This window comes from Mchenga conophoros, linkage group LG4 (assembly GCF_057382185.1).
Source record: "Mchenga conophoros isolate Kocher_MC1m ecotype Shallow Benthic linkage group LG4, M_conophoros_male_GT1.1, whole genome shotgun sequence".
Taxonomy (NCBI): Eukaryota; Metazoa; Chordata; class Actinopteri; order Cichliformes; family Cichlidae; genus Mchenga; species Mchenga conophoros.
Window position 1 is genome coordinate 18854144 of NC_140529.1, and position 25952 is coordinate 18880095.

General features: G+C 39.4%; 2 protein-coding genes and 1 long non-coding RNA gene across 6 annotated transcripts; 2 read left to right on the forward strand and 1 right to left on the reverse strand.

Moving 5' to 3' along the window:
• Nucleotides 1-1999: 1999 nt before the first annotated feature.
• Nucleotides 2000-11666, forward strand: gdpd3a (glycerophosphodiester phosphodiesterase domain containing 3a). Of its 2 annotated transcripts, none has more exons than XM_085270804.1 (10): nt 2000-3408; nt 3968-4010; nt 4216-4414; nt 6234-6279; nt 7093-7211; nt 7570-7659; nt 7887-8020; nt 8588-8647; nt 8862-8913; nt 11176-11666. In XM_085270804.1, exons 1-10 carry the CDS (start codon nt 3252-3254, stop codon nt 11302-11304), a joined length of 1029 nt encoding a protein of 342 aa, XP_085126930.1. In that variant the 5' UTR covers nt 2000-3251; the 3' UTR covers nt 11305-11666. The 2 variants fall into 2 exon arrangements, with proteins under 2 accessions (XP_085126930.1, XP_085126931.1); XM_085270805.1 differs by having other exon boundaries at nt 4216-4351.
• Nucleotides 11667-13424: 1758 nt separating this feature from the next.
• Nucleotides 13425-17870, forward strand: ypel3 (yippee-like 3). The gene is made up of 5 exons (XM_085270806.1): nt 13425-13811; nt 15151-15269; nt 15420-15463; nt 15981-16089; nt 16757-17870. The coding sequence occupies exons 2-5, from the start codon at nt 15153-15155 to the stop codon at nt 16844-16846; spliced, it is 360 nt and encodes a 119-aa protein (XP_085126932.1). The 5' UTR covers nt 13425-13811; nt 15151-15152; the 3' UTR covers nt 16847-17870.
• A 2177-nt stretch (nt 17871-20047) lies between these two features.
• On the reverse strand, nt 20048-25944 carry LOC146575891 (uncharacterized). Of its 3 annotated transcripts, none has more exons than XR_014892185.1 (5): nt 22846-25944; nt 22367-22402; nt 21856-22008; nt 21401-21491; nt 20048-20795 (listed from the first exon to the last, which is right to left on the reverse strand). It is a non-coding gene; the product is annotated as an uncharacterized LOC146575891 (long non-coding RNA). The 3 variants fall into 3 exon arrangements; XR_014892184.1 differs by having other exon boundaries at nt 22367-22430; XR_014892183.1 differs by lacking the exon at nt 22846-25944 and having other exon boundaries at nt 22367-22835.
• Between the last annotated feature and the right edge of the window lie 8 nt (nt 25945-25952).

Below are 25952 nucleotides of genomic sequence, written 5' to 3' on the forward strand. Positions count from 1 at the left end.
CCCCCGTTTTGTTTTCCCTTCCCCGCCCTGTCTAGCATCCTGCTTGTTGAGCTTTAAGTTTAAAGTGTTGCGTGTTTTCAGACTCATGGATGGTCTGCGGTGATTCGTCTATGTACAAGTGTTTGTGTATCTGCTCATCAGTAACGTAAAGCCAAGACTCCTCTCGTCATGTGCGTGTGTGAGAGATGGAACTTGTTTCTTTGCCGCCTGGGCCGTCTCCCTGCAGTTACCTGTAGTTTCAGATCTTTGAGATGACTGTCATGCAGATGTTTTGTTTCATATGTACATTTGGGCTGCCCCTCTTATTTTATTTTGTTTTTTGGTTTTGTTGTTGTTGCTTTGTTTTTCTTTTTTTTGTGGTTCAGCCATCAAATCAAACATCTCACTGGTTAATCATGAGAACAACCCAAGAGGTCCATGTTTTGCTATCCTCCTGACACACACAGACACTCCCCCTCACTCTCTATCTTAGGGGGTGTATCTGTGTGTTTATGAAAAGTTGCACTTAAACACACCATCTACATTCACACAAGTTTAAAGGCCCATCTGTCACAGGGCCTGTTTCCAGATATTGATTTTAAATGGGTCGTCTTATTATTGCTATTGTTGTTATATTGGTGAGATATTGTTTGGGGTAGGTTTGTTTTGTTTTGTTTTGTTCTTTTTAACATAAAAGGGAGTTATAGTTGGGTGTTGTTTGTTTTTGTTTTGTTTTTTTGTTTTGTTTTTTTTTTTTTTGTTGTTTTGTTTGTTTTTTAATTAGTATGTTTTTAATTTGTATTTTTCTTATTTCTTTTATGGGCGTGATTATTATTGACAGTGTTTTCAGTCAGGAAACTTGGTTTGGTTTGTTTTGTTTGTTTTTTGTTTTTTTTTTTGTTTTTTTTCCCTTACAAGATCTTATAAGGAATTATTTTAAAAGAACATATAAGTAGACTGTCAAAGAGATATGAGTTGTTGAGGGTTATAGTCTGTATATTCTATGGGTATTATGAATTAAACGATTAACAAAAACACGTTATATACATACAATTGAATAAAATTTCCTGATACTGTTGAAATTGTGATGTGGTCTCGTTTTCTCTTTTTGTTTTTTTTATTAGCTAATAAAAACATCAAAAGATACTTTATATTCAAAGGTCAATATTATTTAGTTTTATAGGTTTAATATTGAAATTCATCGCCAATATTGTAACCTTTGAGGAAGCACTTTGACAACAGTGCAAGGCAAGAAGAGATGTCGAACTACAGGGTGGGGGAAAGGTTACCAATGTCCAGTAATGGTTTATAAATAGTGGTCCGTATTTTGTGTGTGTGTGTGTGTGTGTGTGTGTGTGTGTGTGTGTATATAATGTGAAAATTATGGGTTCTACCACAGAACCTTGTGGAACTCCATAATCAAGACTTTTCTTGTGCCATTTCTTGTGGATTTTTATGTGATGAATCCAAGTACACTGCTAATCAGAGTATAGCATCATGTCAGTAGAACCTGTGGGAGATTGATCTGGACATTTAAGTAGCAGAGGGGGGTTGTTAATTGGTTTCGGCTGCTTTGGTGTTAATGAAATTATCAGCAGGTGCAGCAGAGGGGCAACAATGAGACACCCTCTTAAATAGGCACTGTTTTACAGGTAGAGGCCACTGACATTTTTCCCCTCATCTGTTCTGCTTGTTGTTGTTTTTCACTAGTTTTGTTTTTTCATTTGACTTGGGTCACTACAGGTAGCATGAGGCGATACCTGGACCCTACCATGGCATGGGATGGGGATTGCATATCAAAACGTACCATTGCTAGAAGGTTAGAATGTCTCCTAGCACAGTCTCAAGAGAACGGAGGAGATCCCAGGAGACAGACAGTTACTCTGAGAGCTGGACAGGGCTGTAGAAGGTCCTTAACCAATCAGGAGTGAATAAAATTTTGGCAAAATGGACTAGCCTGCCACATCTATTTTTTTTTTTTTTATTCCCCCCCCCCCCCCCCCCCCCCCCCCCACTTTGATTTTGGGAGTATCTTTGAATGGAGCTCTGTGTTTTCATTTCCATGTCGATATCAACATATTTTCCCCATTGAGATCTGATGTGTTTTCAAAGTGTTCCTTTAATGTTTTTGAGCAGTGTAAAAGGAGCTGTAACACTGATCTGCCTTTGAGCTTTCACATCCTCCTTCATATCATGTCTCAGCATGACTGTAAGTTTAATATGCACACATGTATGTCTCTATATATCTCTACCACGTGTGACAGCAGGAAAACAGAAAAGTGGCAAACAGTGGGGTGTGATCTGTCTTCTGTGCGATTTGCACGTCAAAACGAGACACCTGTAAATGTAGGAAAATGCTGGAAGCTCTGATTTGCCCTGCAGTGAATGGATTTCTCTGTTCTCATGAAAACCAGGCTTGTTGTAACACATCACTGCAGGCTCGGCCTGTCACACAATTGTTTGTCACATTCCAGCTTTGCCATTCAAGTTGAACAATATGCTGCTGCTTATCCTGCTGACTTTGGACTGTACGTGGCATGTTGTGGTGAGCACTGCTTGCAGATAGATGGTTTTCATATTTCTGGCCTGGTCAAAGCAAAGTTTACCTACTCTACATTCCACATCCCCTTTGTCAAATACAAGATAAGAAACTTGCCACGCTGCCTGCGATGCATTTGTTTCCTAAGTTATCAGCTTGTGTTTAAGCCCAGCAGCACATTACATCTGGAAAAAGCAATAGATGGCTAATTGCACTCATCTGGCAGGTAATTTGTAGTCATATGCTGTTTTAGGATATTCTGTATTATATTAGCAATACTCCAGCTGTGTAGCAGAATAAAAGTAATCATTAGAAAGGTGTTGCAAGACAGAGGTACAGGTATGATATAAACCTGAACAAAAGCATAAAAACAGCATTACCACTGGAAGGGGAGAGGCCAGAGCGAGAGCCCTGTGGGGTTGTGAGCTGGTGCTTCATTAACTGACTTTTACAGCTCTGAGGGTTCAGCTGTACCTGCTAAGAGTAAGACTGAAATTCAGGGGTGGGACTTTTTTCTCTGTCGTACCAGTCTGTCTGGATTTTTTTCTTATCTTCCCACAACAAGCTGCTGGTTCTTCAGAAAAGTTTTTGGGTCTGGCCACTTGTGATTGGAGGGAGAAATCGAGTTGTCATTTTGAGATTGTCTTGCTGAGCAAGTTTTTTTTCTTTTGCTGGTGCTTCTGGTCAACCTGAACTGTGAGATCTTGCAGAGACTCTCTCAGGGACTCGCTGAATGTGCATGCAGGAAAGGATGATCAACTTTTTATATTTTTTCCTCCCAGTGTTGGGAGGATACACCCTCACCTCGGTTTACCTGCTAAAGAACCCACAGATTCTCCACAGGAAGAAACGCCCTGCTTTCTACTGCAAAAAGATCGCACACAGAGGAGGTAAGGATCTGCAGTCAATGTGTGGGACTCAAAGAACATGATGTGTGGAAGTGCTCACCGGACTGGGCTTGGCATGCAGTCTCTGTGCCCTGAGGTCTGAGTTTTAATCTGCCTCAAGTCCATCTGTAAAGCAGCTGCATGTCAGTCAGTAATTTAACTGGAGAGAAGCCCAAAACACTGATGCTATTGAATGTTATAGAATGCTTTTGCTTCACTTTCCAACATTTTAAATGCTAATTTCTTTCAGCAGCTGCAGATTTTAGTCCTGTGGGTTAAAGCCTTATGTATGAAGCTTTCCCATGGGGTGCCCCTGATTTTTCTTACTGCTTTAAAGATGAAGTCTTTGAACAAAAGGCCTGTTTTTTATATCTAAATCTTATTTTACTGTGCAGATACTTTTTTCTGTTCTACCACGAAGCTCAAGCTGAAAAGTTAATGTGCAATTCTAACTGATGATGTGATTTGCTGTAATGTTTAGTAGGACCAGTTTAGCAGCTCTCTGAGACATTTTGAGTACTTCGTATTTTCTGACTACTGGCATAATTTCTATGAATTTTAGCATCTGGAGAGAGGATAGAGAGCACCATGGAGGCATTCACACAGTAAGTACCACACTGCCCTCTTTGAAGTGCTGTGAAAGAAGAATGCATCAATTTTTACATGATGGCAGACTTTTTAGACACCACACCCCCGACCCTCCCCATTCCCAAAAAAGGTGTATTGCTAAAAATGTGAAAGTGACGCACACACCCCTGACAAACGGTGGAGTCATCATTTTAATTATTCGTATCTTTTCTCTGTTGTCAGTGCGGCGGAGCAGGGCACTGAGATGCTGGAGATGGATTGTCATTTGACACATGATGGCTTTGTGGTGGTATCACATGATGAGAATTTGCTGAGGCAGACTGGCCATGATGTCACAATCTCCTCGCTCAATCTGCAGGTAAGAAGCCGGATCCTGCTGGACTGGGGCAAAGGTCACAAGGCCGTACTGAGACAAGAAGTGGTAATCTTTCAGAGACACCTGCTCTGTTTCTGTTTCATAGATGAGCTTTGTTACATTCATTGTTACACATGAGACTATGTGAGTTTTATCTTGAGCACTACGTCTCAAATATACAATTTTTTGTGGCACAGATTCAACAAGGTGCTGGATACAGTACTCAGGGATTTTAGTTCATGTTGACATGATGACATGAGACAGTTACTGCAGATTTGTTGCCTGTATATAAATGAACCTCCTGTTCCACCACATCCCAAATGTGCTCGATTGGATTGGGATCTAGCGAGGCCATTTGAGTACAGGGAACTCAATTTTTGTTTTCTAGATGTTTGAGCTTTGTGACATGGTGTGCTATCCTGCTGGAATCAGTTATGAAAAGATAGGTACACAGTTCATAAAGGGATGGACATGTCAGCAACAATACACGGGTAAGATATTTTCTTGGCCCCAAAGTGTGCTAAGAAAATGTCTGACACTTGCACAAGATGGGATCATGTTATTTACACCATAATTCTGATCCTAACATTCAAATGGCACAGAAAAACATCAAGATTCACACCAGACAACATTTTTTCCAGTCTTCTATTGTCCAATTTTATTGAACTTGTGCAATATTAGTCTCAGTTTCCTTTTCTTAGCTAACAGAAGTGGTACTTGATGTGGTCTTCTACTGCTAAAGACCACCTGCTTCAAGTTTTGACATGTTTAGAAATGCTGTTCTTCATAATTTGGTTGTTACACGGGGATATTTCACTTATTGTTGCCTCATCTTGAAGCAGCTATGCTATTCTCCTCTGATTTCTGACATTAACAAGGTACTTTTACCTACTTAAACCCCCCCCACCCTGATGCTCAGTTTGAACTTCAACAGGATGTCTTGGCCATGTCCGCATACCTAAATGTAATTGCTGCCATGTGATTGGCCGATTAGATATTTGCATTTATGGGAAGCTGAACAAGTGTGAGTGTATAATACTCTAGAGCAGCGGTCTCCAACCTTTTTTGCGCCACGGACCGGTTTATGCCCGACAATATTTTCACGGACCGGCCTTTAAGGTGTCGCGGATAATAAAACAAAATAAAACTAACGGTACCGAAAAAAGATTTATTCATAACACACGTGAAAAGACCCAGGAAAACCGAGTTAACGATAAAAACGATAACAAAATAACGCTGAAAACCGATAAAAACCCTGAAAACCATACATTTCACACCTGAGCCTCAACTCTCGCGGCCCGGTACCAAACGACTCACAGACCGGTACCGGTCCGAGGCCCGGGGGTTGGGGACCGCTGCTCTAGAGTTCAATTTAGTTTTATTGTAAAATGCAGAATAACTGCTTAAAAGTCAGTTTTCACTTCCAAACAATCTGGTAGTTCCTTAAGCTCACATGAGACTGCCAGATTCGGTTGTAATGCTACTGTGAGCTACGGGGCTTTACATGGGGGTTTACATGTTATTACATGTTTTTCCATCCAGATTTAACAGCACACTTATTTACTGTAGCAACATTACTTACAGAGCTGCATGGAGGCATCTTTTAATTCTTTTAAATTCACCATAATCTTCAAAAAGGGCACGCTGCTTGCATTACTCTTGAGGTTTCCTCGGAAACAAAGCTGTAATTTCTCAGTAAGAGTTTGTTCAAGCATCAGATTACCATCAAGTGAATGTTTGCATCCGGCTTTGTTGCATGTACCAACTCAGCTGGGACAACAATACTAAGAATATCCGATGGCGTACACAAATTCTTTTCACCTTAATCACATCATAGTAAATTCACCTTATATCTCTCTGTTCAACTCTGTTTTAAAACTTTTAGGATTTGCCTTTGTATAAGGAGAGACTGGAGGTAACATTTTATGAAGGTGAGTTCCTCCTGTTATATCTAATTGTTCATTTTTAATGAAAAGACATTTGAAGAAGAAATGCATCTATAACAATAATCATCATCATAATCATAAATCAAACACTGTATGTTGAAAAATGTATAGACAAAACAATCAAACAACTACTGTTTAAAAGTGACAGAATAAAAAAAAATGAGCTTCCCCAATTTCCTCCAGCAGGACATCAGTATTAATACTCTGGATCAGAGTTGGCTAGTGATACTGAATTCATATCCAAGAGAGGGGAGCAAAATTAGAGGGACTCTGAGGAGTAACCTTAAAGCCTGAATCATTAAATAATTTCCAGACTATGAAACTTCTAATTAAAAATAAAATTAATAAATATTACTTTGTATCATATGTGCTACATCCAGCAATTTTCTTACAATTTATTGTTTAATTCACTGTAAAAGTTATTGCCATAAGGAGAAATACAATTATCTGCAAAGAAATCATAGCTCGCACTGTATTTGTTAATTACATAGCCAAATCATAAGCGATCGGTTAGAAACAGCAGGAGGCCAACAATGAAACCTTGTGGAACACCGTTTCTTAGCATCACTATAGCTGACTGCACAGATTATCAGAACACGTGTAGACACAGATGAAACTAATATAAAAGCAAACCTGAAACGCAGGTACTATATTAAAAGAGTGATAAAAGCAGCAGACAGATCCCAGATGAGTAAAGCAGTGTGGTGCACCACAGTCAACTGCCATAACAAGTTAATTTCTTTCTGATATGCTCATGCATCTAATGTGACTTTACTTTTCACCCCTCCTTTTCTTTAGGCCGTTACAGCACTGGCAAGGACAGGAAGTTTGCTCTGCTGGAGGATGTGTTCAAGAAGTTCCCTGAGATGCCGATCAGCATTGAGATCAAAGAGAACAACCACGAGCTCATTAAAAGGGTACACGTTAATCGCCCCGAAAAACCAACACCAAACTTCTACCACAATTTCCTGATATATGAAAAAGCTTCAGCTTTTCAGGATTGAATCAGGCCTCTTTGAGGTGGATACATTGTCTAAATTCCAGTCAAGGTGGATAAATTATGAGTGATTTTCTAACTACAAGGCTAGGGAGCTTTTCCTGTGCAATTCTAAATATGTTGTCCACCTTATAAACAGTGTCCACAGTTTACTGCCCAAGTCTAGCACAGCAGCCTCTGTGATTGCTGTGTCTGCTGCACCACTTGCACTCTTACACCTTCGTGTCATCATGTCCTGAATGCTAATATTTGTTTCCCACTTGATTTTATGTTTTTAGGTGTCTGATCTGGTTAAACGCTACAACAGGGAGGGGATCACTGTGTGGGCTTCCGCAGACTCCACGATCATGAAGCAATGCTGGAAAATGGTACATTAACCAGCTGGAGGAGATGAGTTACCTGTATAGCATTAACACACTTTACTCATTATAACATTTTAATTGCATGCAGGAAATGCATGAAATGAAGCTATATGATGGCGTTACAGGGTTTCCTTAGCTTTTCAGTATGGTTTTCAGCATGATTCATAAACACCGCCTCTGTACCAGTGTTGTCACCCAGCATGTCTGTGTCTCTTTTCTCTCCTTCCACGTAGAACGGCTCCATGCCGTACAGTTTCACTATGAGCCGAGGCCTGCTGCTTCTACTTCTCTTCTACACGGGGCTGCTGCCCTTTGTGCCAATAGGAGAGAGTTTGCTGCAGTTCTACCTAATGCGCATCTTCAACAGGTGTGACTGCAGGAGTGTGTTCAGTGCATGCTGAGTAAACTGTGTCCATTCATGTGCATGCACAGTCCTTTTTCTGTTAAGACGGTGACGCTTCATGTTCTTGCTATCTATGCTCACTGTGTCTGGACTGCCTAACTGAGCCCATTAACATTTTTCCTGGTTCAAAATGAGAATTTGAATGATGATGGTGAATAACAGCTAAGCATGACTGGTTTAAGTATGGTACAGGCTCTGGGTCTGTGTTGCCTTATTTGGGGGAAAAACCAGCAATTTTCCCTTTGGTTTTAAATTCTGACCGTTTACTTTGGGGGGGGGGGGGGTTGTAGTTGTGAATGTTTATGTTCTGCTTGTTCAGCTGTGGTTCATACATTTCTGTTAAACACATTCAGATTTATGATTTACTTTTATTTATAAAACTCTGGGAGCACTGAAAGTTTCTCTGTGCAATGACAATTTAATCATGTGGTTGTAAGCCTTTTTCTGCGACCTCTTGGTTTTTATTCTCTCAGATACTCTTATTTCATAAAAGTGTAATTGTGTCTTACTCTGTCTCTGTGTGCGCTGAAGGACATTCATTCCCGATGAAGCTCTCCTGAGGAACAAGCTCGTTGTGTGTTTGATAGAAAAGTAAGAGAAGTATTAAAAAGGACTATGGTAGTTGTTCCTACTCACTTATTTATTGGTCTTGAAATCTAAATTATAAATGCCAAAAATCGACAAAACATTCAGTCCTCACTACACTGAAAGATTGTTTACACTGCTAGCTTAAATCTAGCATTTTAAGCACAGTGTGCAGTTTGTGTTTTATTTTAAATTTGCTTCTTTCATGCTGTCATTGCAGAATAACTATGAGGAAGAGTCTTTTTAGGCACCTCGCTGCCCGTGGAATTCAGGTACGAAATCACATTTCTAAGTGTTTACAGCACTGTGCTTGAAAGAAGAGTTAAAGAAATGCAAAGAAAGCCAGAACTGTGGAATATAAACATATCAGAGTAAAATAAAACGCTAAATACTGAGAGGCAAATATGAAAAATATCACAAATGTTTGTTTACCTTGTCAAAGGCTCTTTGTCTTATCAGAGTTTTGTTTGCTCATTCTCATTTAGATAGAAACAGTGCAGGGACCACAAGTGTGCTCAGAAACTTTCCTGGAACAGTTTTGCTTCACCTTTTACTTTGCTCTTGTGTCTTCCATGAAAAGATGAACAGGGAATCCCCAAAATATAATTCCTGTTAAAGTCAATGGATTTGATTTTTCTCCTACTAGTCACTGCATGGTCAGCTGCATGATGCTATTCAAACTCAACAGGTTATGATCTAACACAGAAAGCACTTCAGCATGACAAATAGTTGACCTCACACAACCACTATGAGTGTCCTGAATGCATCATCTCTATCCTGATGTGATGAGATCAACCCTGTTGTCAGGACATGACTCCACTCAATAGCTGGAGAAAGTAACACTCTTTAAGCTATGTGATATTTATATTTTGTCCTTGTTGTATTTCAACACTTTTTAAAATAATGCCAAAGTAGCAACCAGGAAATGTTTCTTTCTATATCATCTACATGTTGTTTTTTAGTGTTTTGGGGAGAATTTGTGGGCATGTTAAAATCCAAGTATTTTAATCAGTGATTCAGTAACATGTCCACACGATTTACAGCTTATCAGTCCACTGAATGTCCTAATCAGTCCTACTGATATTCCCTCACTAGACTCTTTAGTAGGTAATTGGTGCTGACTACCAGGTTTGTGTCCTTTTGCCTTCAAAACTGCCTTAATTCTTCATGGCACAGATTCAACAAGGTGCTGAAAACATTCTCCAGATATTTTGGTCCATATTGACATGATGGCATCACACAGTTGCCGCAGATTTGTCAGCTGCACATCAGTAATGTGAATCACCTGTTCCACCACATCCCAAAGGTGCTCTGTTGGATTGAGATCTGTTAACCTTGGAGTCTATTTAAGTACAATGAACTCATTGTCGTGTTAAAGAAACCAGTTTAAGATGAGTTGAGCTTTGTGACTTGGTGTATTATCCTGCTGGAAAGAACTAGTGAACCAAAGGATGGGTACGCTGGTCATAAAGGGATGGACATGGTCAGCAACAATACTTGGGTAGACTGTGGTGTTTATCTGATGGTCAGTTGGTACTAAAATGCCTAAAGTGTGCCAAAAAATATCCCCCTCACCATGACCAAACCGTTGATACAAGGTGGGCTCATTTTCATGATGTTTATACCAAATTCATCATCTAAATCTTGCAAATCTTGCAGAATTCAATATTCATAAGACCAGGTAACGTCTTCTGTTGTCAAATTTTGGTGAGTCTGTGGGAACTGTAGCTTCAGTTTCCTGGTTGTAGCTGACATGAATGGCACCCAGTGTGGTCCTCTGCTTCTGTAGCCCATCTGCTTCAAGGTTCAACATTTTTTATTTGTATTCACAAATGCTCCTCTGCATGCCTTGGTTTTAAGGAATGGTTGAGTTACAGTTACCTTCCTGTCAGCAAAGCAGCCTGGCCACTCTCCTCTGACCAGAGAACTACAGCTCACTGGGTATTTTCTTCCTTGGACCATCCTTTGTAAAGCCTGGATATGGTTCTGTGGGAAAATCCCAGTAGATCAGCAGTTTATTCTTTTTTTTTTTTTTTTTAAGACTCATACCAGCCGTTTGGCACCAACAGCCACTTTCAAAGTCATTTCAATCACATTTCTTCCCCACTCTGAAGCTCGGTTTGAACTTCTGCAGGTCATTTTGACCACGTCTACAGGCAGCCATTCGACTGGCTGATTAGATATTTGTGTCCACGAGCAGCTGAACAGGTGTCCCTAACAAAATAGCCAGTGAGTCTCGGTGCTCACCTGTTAACCGGCTCGTTCGGCTAATAAGATTAGCTTTGCAACATGCTCCATGAAAATTTTTTCCCTTGTTTTCTCTGTTTCCTAGGATACATATTATTCTAATCAAGATGAATGTGACACTTTTGTTGCCATTGCATTGATTATCAATATCATTTTGTAATGGTTATTTATCTACACTGTAGCCTGAACAACTGTCCCATGGTGCTTCAGATTTTCTGCTGCCATACAAGGAAAAACAAAGCAGTGAAATGTCAGTTTTTAACTGAAGATAACTGTTGCAATTGCAGGTGCATTTATTTGTTTGCAACACAGAAGAAGACATAGAGGCGGCATTAGAAGTAGGAGCCACTGGAGTGATGAGTGACTATCCAACTCTTCTGTCCAGCTACTTCTGCAAAAACAGAAGTCAGGACTGAATCCAAGCACACCATCACATGATGGCAACAATGACACTGATAAAAACGGCTAATGCAACATTTGTTGAAGAATCTTTGGTCTACATAATAATCGCCATGCAGTGGGAACACAACTATCATTAATCTCTTCGGTGCTGACCTTTAATCGCTGCTGACGGAATGACTTGTTTGTCATGGGATCGTCTCTACAGCCTCCACCCACAAACAAACCACGGCATTGATTTGGTCTGCAGCACATCTAACGAGTGAATATTTAACTAGCTGGACTGTATATCTGATTAAATGTGACTTTATTTTGAATGTCTCTAATGTTACTTTCTGCCACTTTTAAGATAGGGCTTGAGAAATAAATGATTATGAATAAATCACTTGCATTTTGGCTTTTATATTCTTTTGGGCCATTAGAAGATTACAAGGTAATTACTGGCAGTACAAACATGAATACAGTACAGTGTGTTACGGAGCAATCTAGGCAGCATAGTGCGAACCTCTTTGACCGATTTTCTTGACCTAAAAGAGACTGTAGAGAGTGTACACATGCTGTAAACCTCACCTGTGTCCTTGTTTTCCCAAGCAACTATGGTCAAAGTCCAGCCACCCGGCCGTGATAATAATCAACCAGTTTGTTGGTGAAACAAAGAGGGTATTTTTCTGTGTAGGTTGGCGACGATCAAGTTAATGGGATATACCTGGATTTATGCAAAAAAATAATAACAGTAGGCACCGAGAGCAAAGTAGCAATAAAATAAGATGTCTTGGTAGTATTGAGACACTTGAGACAATTTCCCATATTTTGACTGGTTCGGGAGGACATGCAAATCAACTCAGTTTTATTTATATAGCATCAAATCACAACGAAAGTTGCCTCAAGGAACTTTACATGTAAGGTAGAGACCCTACAACAATACAGAGAAAGCCACAACAATCAAGCAACCCAGTATGAGCAAGCACTTGGTGAGAGTGGGAAGGAAAAACTCCCTTTTAACAGGAAAAAACCTCAAAACAGAACCAGACTCAAGGAGGGGCAGTCATCCACCATGGCTGGTTGGAAGTGATGGTAGGGACACGGGACTAAAACACTGTGCACTTTGCACTTTTCTAAACTCTGGTTTTAACCCAGTGCGAACGGTAGGCCTTTTATTATAGTGAGAAGAAGCTTAGCCAGTTTAACGCCATAATCATCAGGGAAAGCTACAAGTCAACAAGTTGCACACTTGAAGAAGAAAATGAAGTTCCAGTATATTCTGAATAATGTGGTGTGAAGTGACACAATATATGTGTTATAATTAAATAAAATTGCTGAACTTTTCAGATGTGGCAAAAGAAAGCTATGCAAATCTATGGATAGATTCAAACTGAAGGCCCCAAAATGCAGAAATCACAGTGAAAGTACATAAAGACTTTCCATATGCATGACTATAAGAACAAACTTCAGTTTCCCTTTATCTTTACTGTATTTGCTTAGCAAGACAGTTTGAAATATTGTTCAATTAGCCTGTACGTGCCTAGTTTATTGTTTGTTTGTTTTTATTTTTAAGTCATCATTGCTGACATGTCCCACTTTCTCCCACACAAATGCCACATATGCCCTACATTTAGTTTGTTGGGATCTGCTCACCCTAGGCCTAGGTCATTGATCAACATTTAATGTTACATGTTGCTGTACCACAAAGCAAGGAAACTGCAGGAATTATAACCAAACGTTTCAAAACTAAACTAGAGATCAGTGTAATAGACCGCCTGCCTGTGTGTCATAAAAATACACACACACACACACACACACACACACACAAGAAAGGCAAAGGACATGCAAAGGAGCAGTCAAGAAACCACAACAAATAAAACCCTTCCCTCAGGCTCATATTCCAAGAACTCCTGGAAACTGTCACAGTAGCAGGTTAGCATGTTGTTCTTGCTCTTATTGGTCTGATCTCTACAGAAGCACTATGCTCGTTTTTGAAATTATTTTTAATCCCAGTCCGACAGGCCGGAGATAATAACACACTTTCAGCATTTATGAAACGCTACCAAACAGCAATCAAATCGATAGCCATAAAAGGCCCCGGTGAGATGGAATCTGATTGGTTGACCCACATTCTAACGTCACTCGGAGGCTCTGATTGGTCAGCGGGGATTTGTTTTGCACTACCCAGACTTCCTCCTATGCGTGTTTTCATAAACAAATCGCATTTTCCCTCCCGCCGAGGTCGCTGCTTTCGCTCCTTGTCAGCCTGCCAGCTTTGTCGGCGTCCAGCTCCACTTTTAAAGAAGGTCGTTTCGGAACTTTGAGCGCTGGTTCTGGTTCAAAAAACAAAAGAGAGACGCGGGTAAACGGGCTCCGCTTCAACAGCCAGAGCTGTCTGTCCTTTTTTGTGTGTCCGAACCGCCAACGCGTGGTCGATCGTTTCTCACCAAACTGACCGTTTTTCTGCCTTTTACCTGAAGTTTTTCAGCTGCCGGCCACACCAGTCCGCTGTCTAGACTGTGGGGAGCTTCGGTGTTTTTAGGTGAGTGGACGGACACCGAGAAATGTCCTGCAATGCGCATCTGCGCTGCTGCCGCTGCTGTTGTGTGTTGACAGTGCGGAGCTAGCGGGCTAGCTAACACACTAAGCTAGGTCAAAGCAGAGCTAGTGGCCCGATATACTCCTGCAGCTGGCAGATGCACCATCAGTCCGTTTACGTTGACTGGTAGACTGACAGTGCCTGTACAGTCCTTGAATTTGGGTTAACTGCTGCATTTATCTAAGCAAGGGTTATTTGTGCCAACTATTAGAAACCAGGAAGCAAGCTGCCTGGTTAACTAACCTGTTATTTTTGACTAGTCTCAGCTAACAATGCATCCATACCTTGTAAAGTCACCCTCTGCCATCATACATTTAATCATTGAAAAGAAGATGCATGATTGAAGCTGACAAAGAGTCCAACCCAGATAGCTTTCATTCATTAAGGATGAATGACCTTAAAACCTTGATGTTAGATAGCTCAAACTGTTAGTTACAAACTCCAAATTGTTAAATACTAATGCAAAGGCTTGAGGGAGTAAGTCACACCTTTATAGTGCTGACTTTCAATTTTCACTTGGTGTATAATAGTAGGACTTTGGTCATAGATTTTTCTGGACCACATCTGATCAGGTGATTAACAGATTTTCTCTGGGTCCAGCCTCATTGCAGTTTGACAGTGCTCAATTTTAGTTTAGTTTTCTTTGTAGTTATTATAATACTGGGGCTACTTATCAGGGGCCTGGTTGAAGAGATTACAGTAGTAGCACTTTGTGAAGGCAGTTGAAAGTCATGTAGGCATCCTAAGTCTTAATACAAAACACCTCATCAGGCTGGTTGTGTTGACAATGGGCTTTTTATAAGATAGACTTTTACCCCCAACTGAAAAATTCACGTTATTACATTATTATAGCAGCAAAATGAATAGAACAGGAACAAAATAAGTAGATTCAGCATTATAACATAACCTTTATTAATAATACTCTACAACAATAGAGAAAAATGTGCACTGTGCATATAGAAATATATATGGCATGGGACATTGCATAGTGCAATGGTTAACAGCAAGATGGAATATAGACTATTGCACACAGTCTGACAGAAGATGGAAGAAACGTCCTGCTTTTGGTTTTTAGTTTGGCTTAACTTTAATAACCTTTGTGTCACATTGCGTTAGGGTGAAGCTTTATAGTCTTGTGATGGGGCTAAGGTTAATTCAAATGAGAAAGAAATCATCCTGTTTATGGTTAGTCAGATGGAAGAACTGTGTGCCAAGATCGCTAACCCATCATACAAACAATAATAAAAAAACCTCGTCTCTCTCTGTTTTTGGTCCTGCTCAGACATGGTGAAGCTGACAAAAGCCAAGACGTTCCAGGCGTATCTGGACTCCTGCCACCGCCGTTACAGCTGTGTGCACTGTCGCGCCCATCTGGCCAATCATGACGATCTTATCTCCAAGGTCTGTATGCCGCTTGTCTTTTTTGTTGATAATCATGTCAGATGCCATGCACATTTGCTTCATGGTTATTTTAGAAAGTTGCATCTGAGACATATCAGGGTTGGGTTTGCAGTCTGTCTCTAATTTATATTTTTCCTCCCTGTCTCCTAGTCTTTCCAAGGCAGCCAGGGCCGAGCCTACCTCTTCAACTCTGTGTAAGTATCAACTATTAAAAAGCAGGTTTTTCCTGTTTTCGGTTTCCAGTCTCACTTCTCCTGTAGACAGAAGAGGGAACTGTTGTTGTTTTTCACATCTCACTTGTATTCACAACAACTTTAAAGCCACTTTGTGCAAAAATGTTATTTTTTCACGCAAATCGTTTTATAAAAAGTCTATTTCTCGGTGAAAACACATTTCTAGTATCGCGCTTGTTTGATCAAACCACACTGAACGGACAACTTGATTTGCTCTAGTTTGGATTTTGAAGGTGTGTGAGCTCACGTTCTTCCGGGGTTAGTGGGTCAGGAGTACACACTGTTTGCGTATTAAATATTAACCTACTAGCTCCACTCAGTTTAAATCTTAATTTGTTCAGGTGCAGCCCTTTTTGAATAGTAGGGTTTCATTAACATTTTCTCCTAAAGGAGGTTGTAGCTGTGCAGGAGAGGCTGTCCTTGAGTGATTACTGAAGAGAACAGTTTAATCACAGTGTGTCCATGCTTTTGTCTTCAGGGTCAATGTCGGCTGCGGCCCTGCTGAGGAGAGACTGCTGCTCACGGGACTTCATGCTGTGGCCGACATCTACTGCGAAAACTGTCACACCACGTTGGGCTGGAAATATGTACGTATATGTCCTCCAGCAAATACAGTGCAGGATTATTCATCTTTAAATCACTTAAAGGCTTTTTGTTTTTTAATTCACTGAGACGTCCACACACACTTTTCTGGTGCCATGACGAATTTTATACATATCGCACAAATCAATTGGGACATTTTTGTAAGACGCAGAATGTGCACAAAAACAACAAAGAAATGATGTAATCAAGAACATCTGGACTTTCCAGTGATTGTTATGTGAATGTCACTGTCTGCATTAATGCATGAACTGCAAAAATTGTAAAGAAATACATGAGAAAATGACCCGTTTTCTCTCTTGATTTATTACTTCTGTAAACTTTTCCCTGATGACTTTATGGTCTCTGTCGCTGTTTTAAAGCCTTCATTAAGACAACATGCTGTTCATTTAGTGAATTATTATCTCCATTAGGAGTAAACGGCAAAGTGGGGTATGTTTCGGGGTGTGGCTTCACTCTGATTGACAAACTCTTACTGTTTGTTTGTGCAGTGTTTTCACTTGGGGTTGGGCTTTGCTAAAAGTCACTCTAAGAAGTAGCAAGATGTCAGATTAGTTGTCCACTAACCAGACATCATGTCAGCTACAGCTTTCTTTCATCTGTCATCTAACTTTTTCTCTCTTTCTAACAACTCCTTTCACCTTCCTCCTGCAGGAACAGGCCTTTGAACTGAGTCAGAAGTACAAGGAGGGGAAGTACATCATCGAGCTGTCCCACATGATAAAGGACAACGGTTGGGACTGAGAGGGAAATCTTCGTCTTTCGTCATGACTTTTTCACAAGTTGCGAAAACGGTTCCAGTGTAGCTTCTTCATCCCACGTTCGAGCCATCGCTGTGCCACACTTTCACTTCATACAGCTTTGCCAAGAATAGCATGTGATGCCTTATCTTTATCTGTTCTTCGTGTTTTGTTTCCTTTTTTTTCCAGCAAGCACGACAACACATTTGCTGATAATGCTGTCCTAAGTGCTAGTTGTGCAGGAGGACATGGATTGAATGAGTGCGGGGTTTGCGCGTGAGAACTTGGAGATGTAGTCACACGGGGCACCAGTTGGTGTTACATTTTGAGCACGCCTATTAGCGATTAAACCACTGAAACGGCCTCGCCCCGTGGTGGGCAGGCCGGTGCAAGTCAAATTATCTGATCTTAAACACTGGATGCAGGTATTTGGGTTTTCCTTTTGACTTTAAGGTGCATATTTAGATGTAAATGACCCAAACTGAGTGAATTATTTAGGCTTGTTTAATCCAGAGATCCCTTCTTTTTTGATGTGAGGGTATGGTAACGCTTAGAGAAGCGGGATGGGCTTTTTTTTTTATGAGTTAATGTTTTTAAGATTAGTAAAACTTGTTCATATTTTGCCTAAAAAGCCAACAAACATCTTGTAATTCATAATCTGGGGTAAGTCTTCCGCTTGAAGGTCTACCTTTTAGTGTGCGTTTGGGTGGGAATGTGTATGAGTGCAGTGTTTGCTCATAAGTCTTAAGCTGGATAGTGTTGAGAAGCATTGATCTGGAGTTGATTCACATTTAGATTTTCCACTGCACATTCGGGATATCTTCACTCTTAATGCGGATCCTTCATATGTTTGTGACCTAACACTAAAGCAGCCCTTAGATTTCCTAGATTGTGCTAGAGCAGAGTGTGATTTGGGTAATGTAGCATATTTATGGTGATTTTTTTTTTTTTTTTTTAATGTCTGCTTCTTTCATTAAAGTGTTTTTTATTTTAACCTGATATTTCATTAAAATACAGTATGCCAGTAAGACTTTTGTTTGTGCTGTGGTGTTTCATCTTATCTCGCTTCTGATTTTCTCATCAAGCTTATTTCTTCTTTGTGGTCAAATCCAGACAAAACACAGCCTGAGAAAGTTTCTGTTCAAAGTGCTGAGACAACACAAAAGTGTGAGGGCCAAATTCATAAAACAGCCAAAGGTAAAAGTAGCTTTTGATTGTCTGTTTTGGTGGGAAACTAATAAAAAGGAAGAATTAAAGTACTCACTTAGGCATATTCTGTAGGTCACACATCTTGTATCGGTGTCATTTTATATTATTGATGGTAGCGAGAGACAGATCAGTCCTTTTTTTAATCACCAGGGATTAGTTTACACTGAGTAGCTCGTGACTCTTTGATCCATCTCTAGTGCCTCCCTGTGGCTTTAAGAACAAACCTGATTTATTTATCATCTCCATAAGTGGTTCTTTACAAACTTTGGCATAAAAAGTAAGTAAATTTGTGTTTGCTCCATTATTTCTTTGTTGTAACAATGCTCTGCAATAAATCTTATATTGTTTGCAAGCCTGTTTATTGCCCCTTAAATGGTGCCACATTTGTGAGTTGTTCCCATTATAAAATAGTCAAATCTTCTCGTCAAAGCCAAACAGCTTTTTCTGCTATTGAGCTTCTGGTACTGCAGGTGGCTCATTGCTGTTTGATTAGGAGCAACTGTGAGCGGGGACCCTGCTACAGCAGTCAGTTGGTGTCTGCTCCAACCATGGCATGTTTGACTGATCTGGATAGAGCTATGCTATAGGACAACTTCAAGCAGGTGTCCAGTCAAGGTTTGCAAAATGATCTGGCCGATGGCTGTTTACCCAGACAACCTGGAACAGACTGCACACAGCCAATCTAAGGTCTGGTCTGGCACAACCACACTGGCTGACTTCTGACGAATGCTGCTTGAAGAATGGGATGCCATCCCACAGCAGTTTGTGACCAGCATGAGGAGGAGGTGCCAGACTCTTTTGCCAATTAATACTTCTTCCCCCGCTTGTTAAATTAATAAATTGCTAACATGTTTTGTTCCTTCAGACTTCAATCATCCAATCCAATAAATAACACCAAACCAGAGTCAGTAGCAGAATGAGCTGTTTGGCATTGGCAGAGAAGATTTAGCAGGCTTTTTATTGGTCCAGCTCACATACTCATCTCTGCTGCTTAACCCACAAACAAATGTTGCACCATTTATGGACAGGAGAATAGGTTTTCCAGCAGGCTTATTATCAAAGCAGATCACTTTAAATCTGATTTATTTGCATAAAAACAGGTAGGACTCAGATTGGCCTGCATAGCTTTAAAACTACATTTTTGCAAATAATAAGTCAACAGTTTTCATTACTTTAATTTCATAAATAGTGATATTAAAATGAAAATGCACATTTAAAAGACTTTAAATAGTTGCACCTACACTGAAAAAAATATGTTGTTGGATTTACTTAATTCAATGGTGGACATTTGTTGCACACAGATGTTTTGCTTTGGCAGCAACTTAAACCATTGAGTTAAATTAACACAATTTATTCATGTTCAATAAACCTGTGCAATTTGTGTTGATAAAATGTGACTTAAACATGTTTTGATGAAGTAATTTGAGCTCTTGGAATATTTTAATCCTTCACAATTTTCTCACGTTATCCCAACACGATTCAATAACTTTTACCCAATACTACTTGGTCACTTAAATACTACATGTTATCTTCAAATTACATTTTGCTATTATATTCTAGTATCAAATACACAATTTTCAAATGGAGGCCTTATAACAGATTGTATTGTTCTCTTCCAAGATGGTTGCTGGCATCCACCAGTAACCTTTCAAAACAACATGTCTAATTTCACTGCAGTAGGTAAAGAATTAAACTGACATTACTCCACTACTGAATCTATATAAATCAACAGTTAAATAATGTCAGTTCTTCCGTGTTCTCTGGAATCAATCGCAGCAAAGAAATTAGACTGTTTCTTTTGAAAAATGTTGGGAAAGAACAATACAAAACATTCTATTTAAGGCCTCTGACATCAAGATTCAGTTAAACAACAATTATAACTAAACAATTTGAGGTAATGTTAGTTTCCATTAACATTAAATTAGGTTACTGAATTGGCAAACACCTTCCTATTAACATTACCCATTTTACCCCAATAACTAAAGAAATTAGCACTTGCAGGTCAAAAACTTTATTCAAGAGACGCAAAAATAACATTGATACAGTGACTGTCAAAAATTACAGCACTGATCATACTGTGACATCTTGGTTCAAAACAGCACACTTAGAAATATTCAACGTTCTTTACTTCAACTGAATGAAACTGAAAATACCATTTCACACGACCCATATGGGATATTTAGACTGTATAACTGTTCACGCTACATCTCTTCACTAGTAAAAGAAAGAAAAAATACAAAGAGAAATTTAAAAATGCTGCCAAACAGACAGAGAACTTGTACAGAGCAAAAGGAAAAACAAACAACAACAAAAAACAGCTCGTCCTCATGGCAGTTGCAGAGTATATAAAAATGAACCCTGCGATCCGTTCCTGGAATTGAGCTTCAAAAATGCAGCAGAACAAGTGTGAGATTTAAATGTCCTCTCACCTAGAGCTGGTCACCTCACATGCATAACAGTGAGCTTCGTTGCAGGAGCAGTTTTGTCTTAGTTGTGAGCTTTTCTTGAGAGCTGAGTTGCATCCAACTCCATTACCACCCATTGAATCACCTCAAAAGTGTAGCAGAGTTGTGATGGGTAACTCATGTTGAAGGAATAAAAAAGGTCCAAACAGCATGGCTACTGCAAAGGTCACGTTATCCAGATCTTGAAGAACAACATCAGAAAAGTCATTGCCTGGCGCATCTCTGGAGACAGATGTTCATTGTGGTTTTCTCAATCTGTGCAGTGGCCTCAGTCAAGTCCTGGTTAAACACAAAACATTTCTTTAAGATTCCTTTTTAAACTCATCTCTTTTGAATCTACCAGTTCTAATGTTAGAGTAATTTAAACCAATGCAAGCAACATAGTAAATAGCTATAGCCAAAGAGTGGCCTGCCATGCTGCCATTCATGGTCTAACAGAGTTTCTAAGAGAGGGTGAAAAACATAATTTCAAATGCTTTACATTAGTTTTTGTTAGAAAGACACCGGCCCATCAGAAATCCAGGCTATGTCACTCAGAAGATGTTAGAATTTAGACTTTCAGCCCCACAATTTGGTTAGCTGTTGGTCAGTTGGTCTTTTTTTTTTTTTTCCTTTTTCAAACAAAAGCTAATGTAAATATTGGTGGGATTTTCCTTTGTTCATTAGAATGACAAATTTAAAGTTTTTTCACACTGATGTGACCCCTAATACAGGGGTGGGGGTGGGGCCTCAAGGGCCGGCGGCCGAGTTCACTACCAGGCCTCATGTGAACTTCAAATTATTAAAGAGGACTACTGGTCCTAACCAGTCCAATGAGGATCAAGTGGATAACTAAATGCATTTTTAAATGTTGCAAAGCCACAATCTACTCATAAAACACTCACCATGAACTCCTGCACCAAGATGTTGCAATTGTCTTTCACACAGATGCGGAGCACTTTGATGAGGGACTCCGAGCATTAATGTCATCCTTGACTATTATAACAAAGAAAACAGAGATTTGTGAACTTTTCAGTAGCACAGAAGAAAATGATCCCAGACAAAAACTCTTGACTTTTTAAACCAGTCAACATGCAACACCAGCATCTACAAAGCAATATCAAAAGTTCCTGTTTGACATCAACTTTATGGATATATAGTTTCCAGAACATTTATTTTTAAAAAAAGATAAATTTTTCTCAGTGGGCCAGTAAATGCATGACGAAAATTATGGCATCCTTTTAGTGGAATCATTACTCACAGGTAATAGTTGACTGTTTCAATGGATGTAGCATAAAAATTTTACTGACCTAATGCAATACATATACACTTTGTAGTTAAAGAATTTTAAAGTTCTTACTGTCATAATGGCAGCTACATCCTTTAGCTTTGTGCCCTGTTCCCCCGATCACTTTGCAAACACTTTCAGCAGACTGTCAGAGAGAAACTCAGCTCCGTCAGAAACCTTGACTGTAAAGGCATGGTTGGGATGCACTGGAATGCTGCATTTTATCTGAAATGACATAAAATTATTTTGAAATAACAGCAGGCACTGTGCTTGGTTAATCAGTAATGTTTTGTTGAATAAAAACTGTGTTTCCAGATCTTATGGGATTAAAAAAAATCCAAAGATGTTTGTTTCTGATTTGCAACCCAACAACCCACAAGTTACAACCTCATTTTAGTTCAAGTGTGCATTAATGCGAGTCCAGTAATCACCTTTCTGGCAATACATACAGGTATAAGTTAAACCTATGGCAGATTTTGGATTTCTCAGTTGTATTAATAGGGTGAGTATGCATGCACCTAATAATTATAAAAAACCTATTATAATTAAGTTACAGAAACGAAAATAGAATATACTTTCTTACCATAACACCTTGAACCCACAATCCATCAGCTGACTCCTGGTGAAATGCAGAATAGAGGTCGTCTCTCAATGTGCAGCAAAAAAAAACAAAAACAAAAGGACAGCAGGTGAGGCCAGGAGGGGTAGGGATGTAAGCTAGCATAATGCCGCTGATGATATTAGCTAAAGCTGTTCAATGTCCAAAATCTCACTAACACCACGGTGCAGTAAATACACAATGTAACTGAAGAGTCAGCTGGCAAATCTATTCACACAGAAAACCAAATTATGTTATGAGTGCCTCGTAATTAGGTTTAATGTGATATTACGGCTCTTGTGCCAAAGACAAATTCAAATGAAAAAGCGCCAATTCTTTGACAACAGATAAAACAGCAAATAAGCTAACGGCTCTTTTTTAGCATGTTACATGGCGACACTCTAGACGTTTAACTACATTTGTCTGAAATATGGTAAATATTAATTCAAAAAATCAAGACATACCAAAAACGTAGAGTTGGCTGCTCGACTTGACTGAGATGGATGCCTTTTTTAAACCACGATCCAAAGCCCGCGAGATGAAATCACGCGTGGTTTCACGAGATTTAACGTTGCTATCTTATTGACTTACTTCACCTGAACATGATATGAACAATTTAATACACCCTTTCTGCATATCATGTAGTTTTTACACTATATAGTTACATTTAACTTTAAAACATGAGGCAATTGTGTTAAATACATGCAAGATGCTTACATAAATCCAAGAGATGGCCAGTCCCTTTTTTTCAGTGTATTAGTGATGCTGATAATAGTTGTGTTGCCTTTATTTACGGCTCAAATTCCTTTGTGTTCAGAAAACGTTCAGATGTGGCTGCATTTTTATGACATAACAGCAGCTTTTTAAGAAAATGTCTTTTTACGCATGTCAGCGGAGCTCTCGCCGTCTGTGTAACAAATCCGACTCTGTGCCAACAGATGGTGCTGGAAGTCAGCCAGCAGGTGGTGCTGTAGTGTAGTTATGTTTAGACACCAGTGCTGTGCAGAGATTTTATCACCTTTAATTCTTACCGCTCTCATTTCAGTGCCATCCGATCAGACCCAGATTTATTTTACAGCATGACAGCGAGTCCAAAAATACAGCCAGAGGCATAAAGCACTGTGTTCAGCTGTGAGGAGGAACAAGTAGCTTCATCCAGCAACAGATGGCTTGGCCTCCACAGAGCCCTGATCTCTGGGATTACATGAAGACACAGAAGACGCGGATACAGTAAATCCACAGCAGAACTGTGGCGAGCTCACAGAGGTGTTTGGAACAACCTGCGCCTGTCTCAAAAAACCAAAAATATACCTCTATGAGAGCTGGTGACATAAAATATCAGCTGGATTTATTCACTAACCTTTGTGCAAGGGGGATTCATAAAGAAACACAATGATACGAAGTATTTCTAAGAGCATCATCACTGTATTTAAGTGCCTTTAACTTCTAACCTTTAAGGCATGTTATAACTCTGCAATAAATCAATTTGTGGACACAACTGGTTTTGTAGTTTAAAATTTTTAAATTTGAATTGTTTTGCTGCAGAATTCAGACATCTATTCCATAAAGGATGTAGAATACCTAAAAAATATTTGTAGACATTTACACATGTCTGTGGGCTAATTAAGTGGAGTAATTGCTGCGGTAACACACTGTTTACCTGCACATCTCAAAATAGAATACAAATGAGCAGATGAACTCAATTTAAGACACAAACTGTGTGATTAATGATTGTGTACAAAAGCCCTGATGGACTACACAAATAAGCATTAAAATGAAATCTACTCTATCAGTGAGCTAGCATTGGACCTGCCAGGGAGATCACATTTCCCTAAAGAGAATAAAAATGTAAAGAGGCGGTGATCATATGTTAAACACACACGTGTCACATGAATGGGCTCCAACAGCTAATCCTTTGCTGGAGAGGCTGCTGACAGTCATGTGTGTGCAGTACAATTTCAGCTGCTATGTGTTCACCTTTTCATGCCTGTGAGTGTTTTGTAATTTGATTCATGTGAGAAAAGTGAACAAATTCACGGATCTCCTGAATTTTCAGTTATACTGCATCATACAAGTTTCCATAAAGAAAAGCTGTGCAGTGGGAGGTAAGCCCACATATGAATCCACTCGCCTATCTGGAAATAATACAGGAAATAAAATACATCCTTTGGGAGACTAAATACGTTAAATCTACCTAGCAAAGTCGGGGTGGAGCTGGAAGGTGCTGGATTGACAGCTTTACAAGATGTGCACTACTCCTTTTATTTTTTTTTCTATTTATTTGTTTGTTTTAGCAAATTAACTTACAAACGGTATCTAAAAGGAATTTTAGCTGGTGCTGAATGCTGCTTGAGTCATACATCTCTTTTAGATGAGAAGGAAATCAAAATGTAACACCATGAGTTAAAAATGTTCCACCATTTAAACCGATGAATGTGTTTTTATAAAAAGGTTGAACCAAAAGTGTCAGAAGAGAATTTTAATGCCTTGCTTTTAAGACACTTATGGCTTTCAAGAGAATGAAATTCATGAGGATTTAAACTCAGCTTCAAATATGTGAACATTTACTAGTGATCGACACAGATTCATCTCTGACCCTTCAGTGGAATACAGCAGTAAAATCAGTAAAACAAGCTACTGTGATTAAGCTGATTTGATTTGGCTCAAACTTTATTATTCATCATGGCAAAGTAACAAAATATTTTGCAGAACAATCTCTCTTTAATCACAGCAAACATACATGTAATCAGGATCTGATCAAATTTAAAGATGACTAAAATCAAAGTTTGAGTAAGTCTATATTTTGGGGTGGAAGACCCCTTTAGCTGATATAAGAAACACCCATTTTCATGTTGGTGTCACCTTGAAATGACGACTCCGGGGTGCATCTTTAAGCTTTGCTTAGTTTCTTGAGTAGTTATTTGATATTTGGTCTCCCAAAGAGTTTCTGCTCTTATTTTAAATCCAAATGTCCCTGAAAGGTATTGCCCTGCAGAAAACAGCACACCACAGACATGCCCTGTAGGCTCCTGTGCTGGAGGATGGATGGATGGCGTTAATGGTTAATATGGACTCAGGGTTACTGTGTTTTCTCGCTGTGTCCACATTAAGCTGTTTATTTGTTGTTGTATTTTTAAATTATAGGGTGCAGACGCCGCTTTTGGTGGAGTCTGCTGTTTATTTTAAACCTAATAGTTAATACGCCAGCTTGCAGTGACGACTAGCGTTTCAACCGCAGTCAGTGCAGCTTGCAGCAGCAGCAGCAGAGCGTACCATATTTCATGGACGGGGCGAAAAAACTCATATAGCATGTTGTAGTAATAAATGCATTATGTGACATACAATCAATTTGAAATTCACTTTCAATTGCCTTGAATTTACAAACGATATTTTATTATGTAATATGTTTCAATGTGTATGTATTAATCAGCAGTTGTATTATTGGTTATATTATATTAGTGTCTGTTTGTGTCGAGCACCCCACTCCCTTACCCCCCGGGAAAATCTCTAAATGGAACCTTCCTGGGTGGTTGGCCACGTGACTTTTTCCGTTTCGCCATTTTCCCCTCTT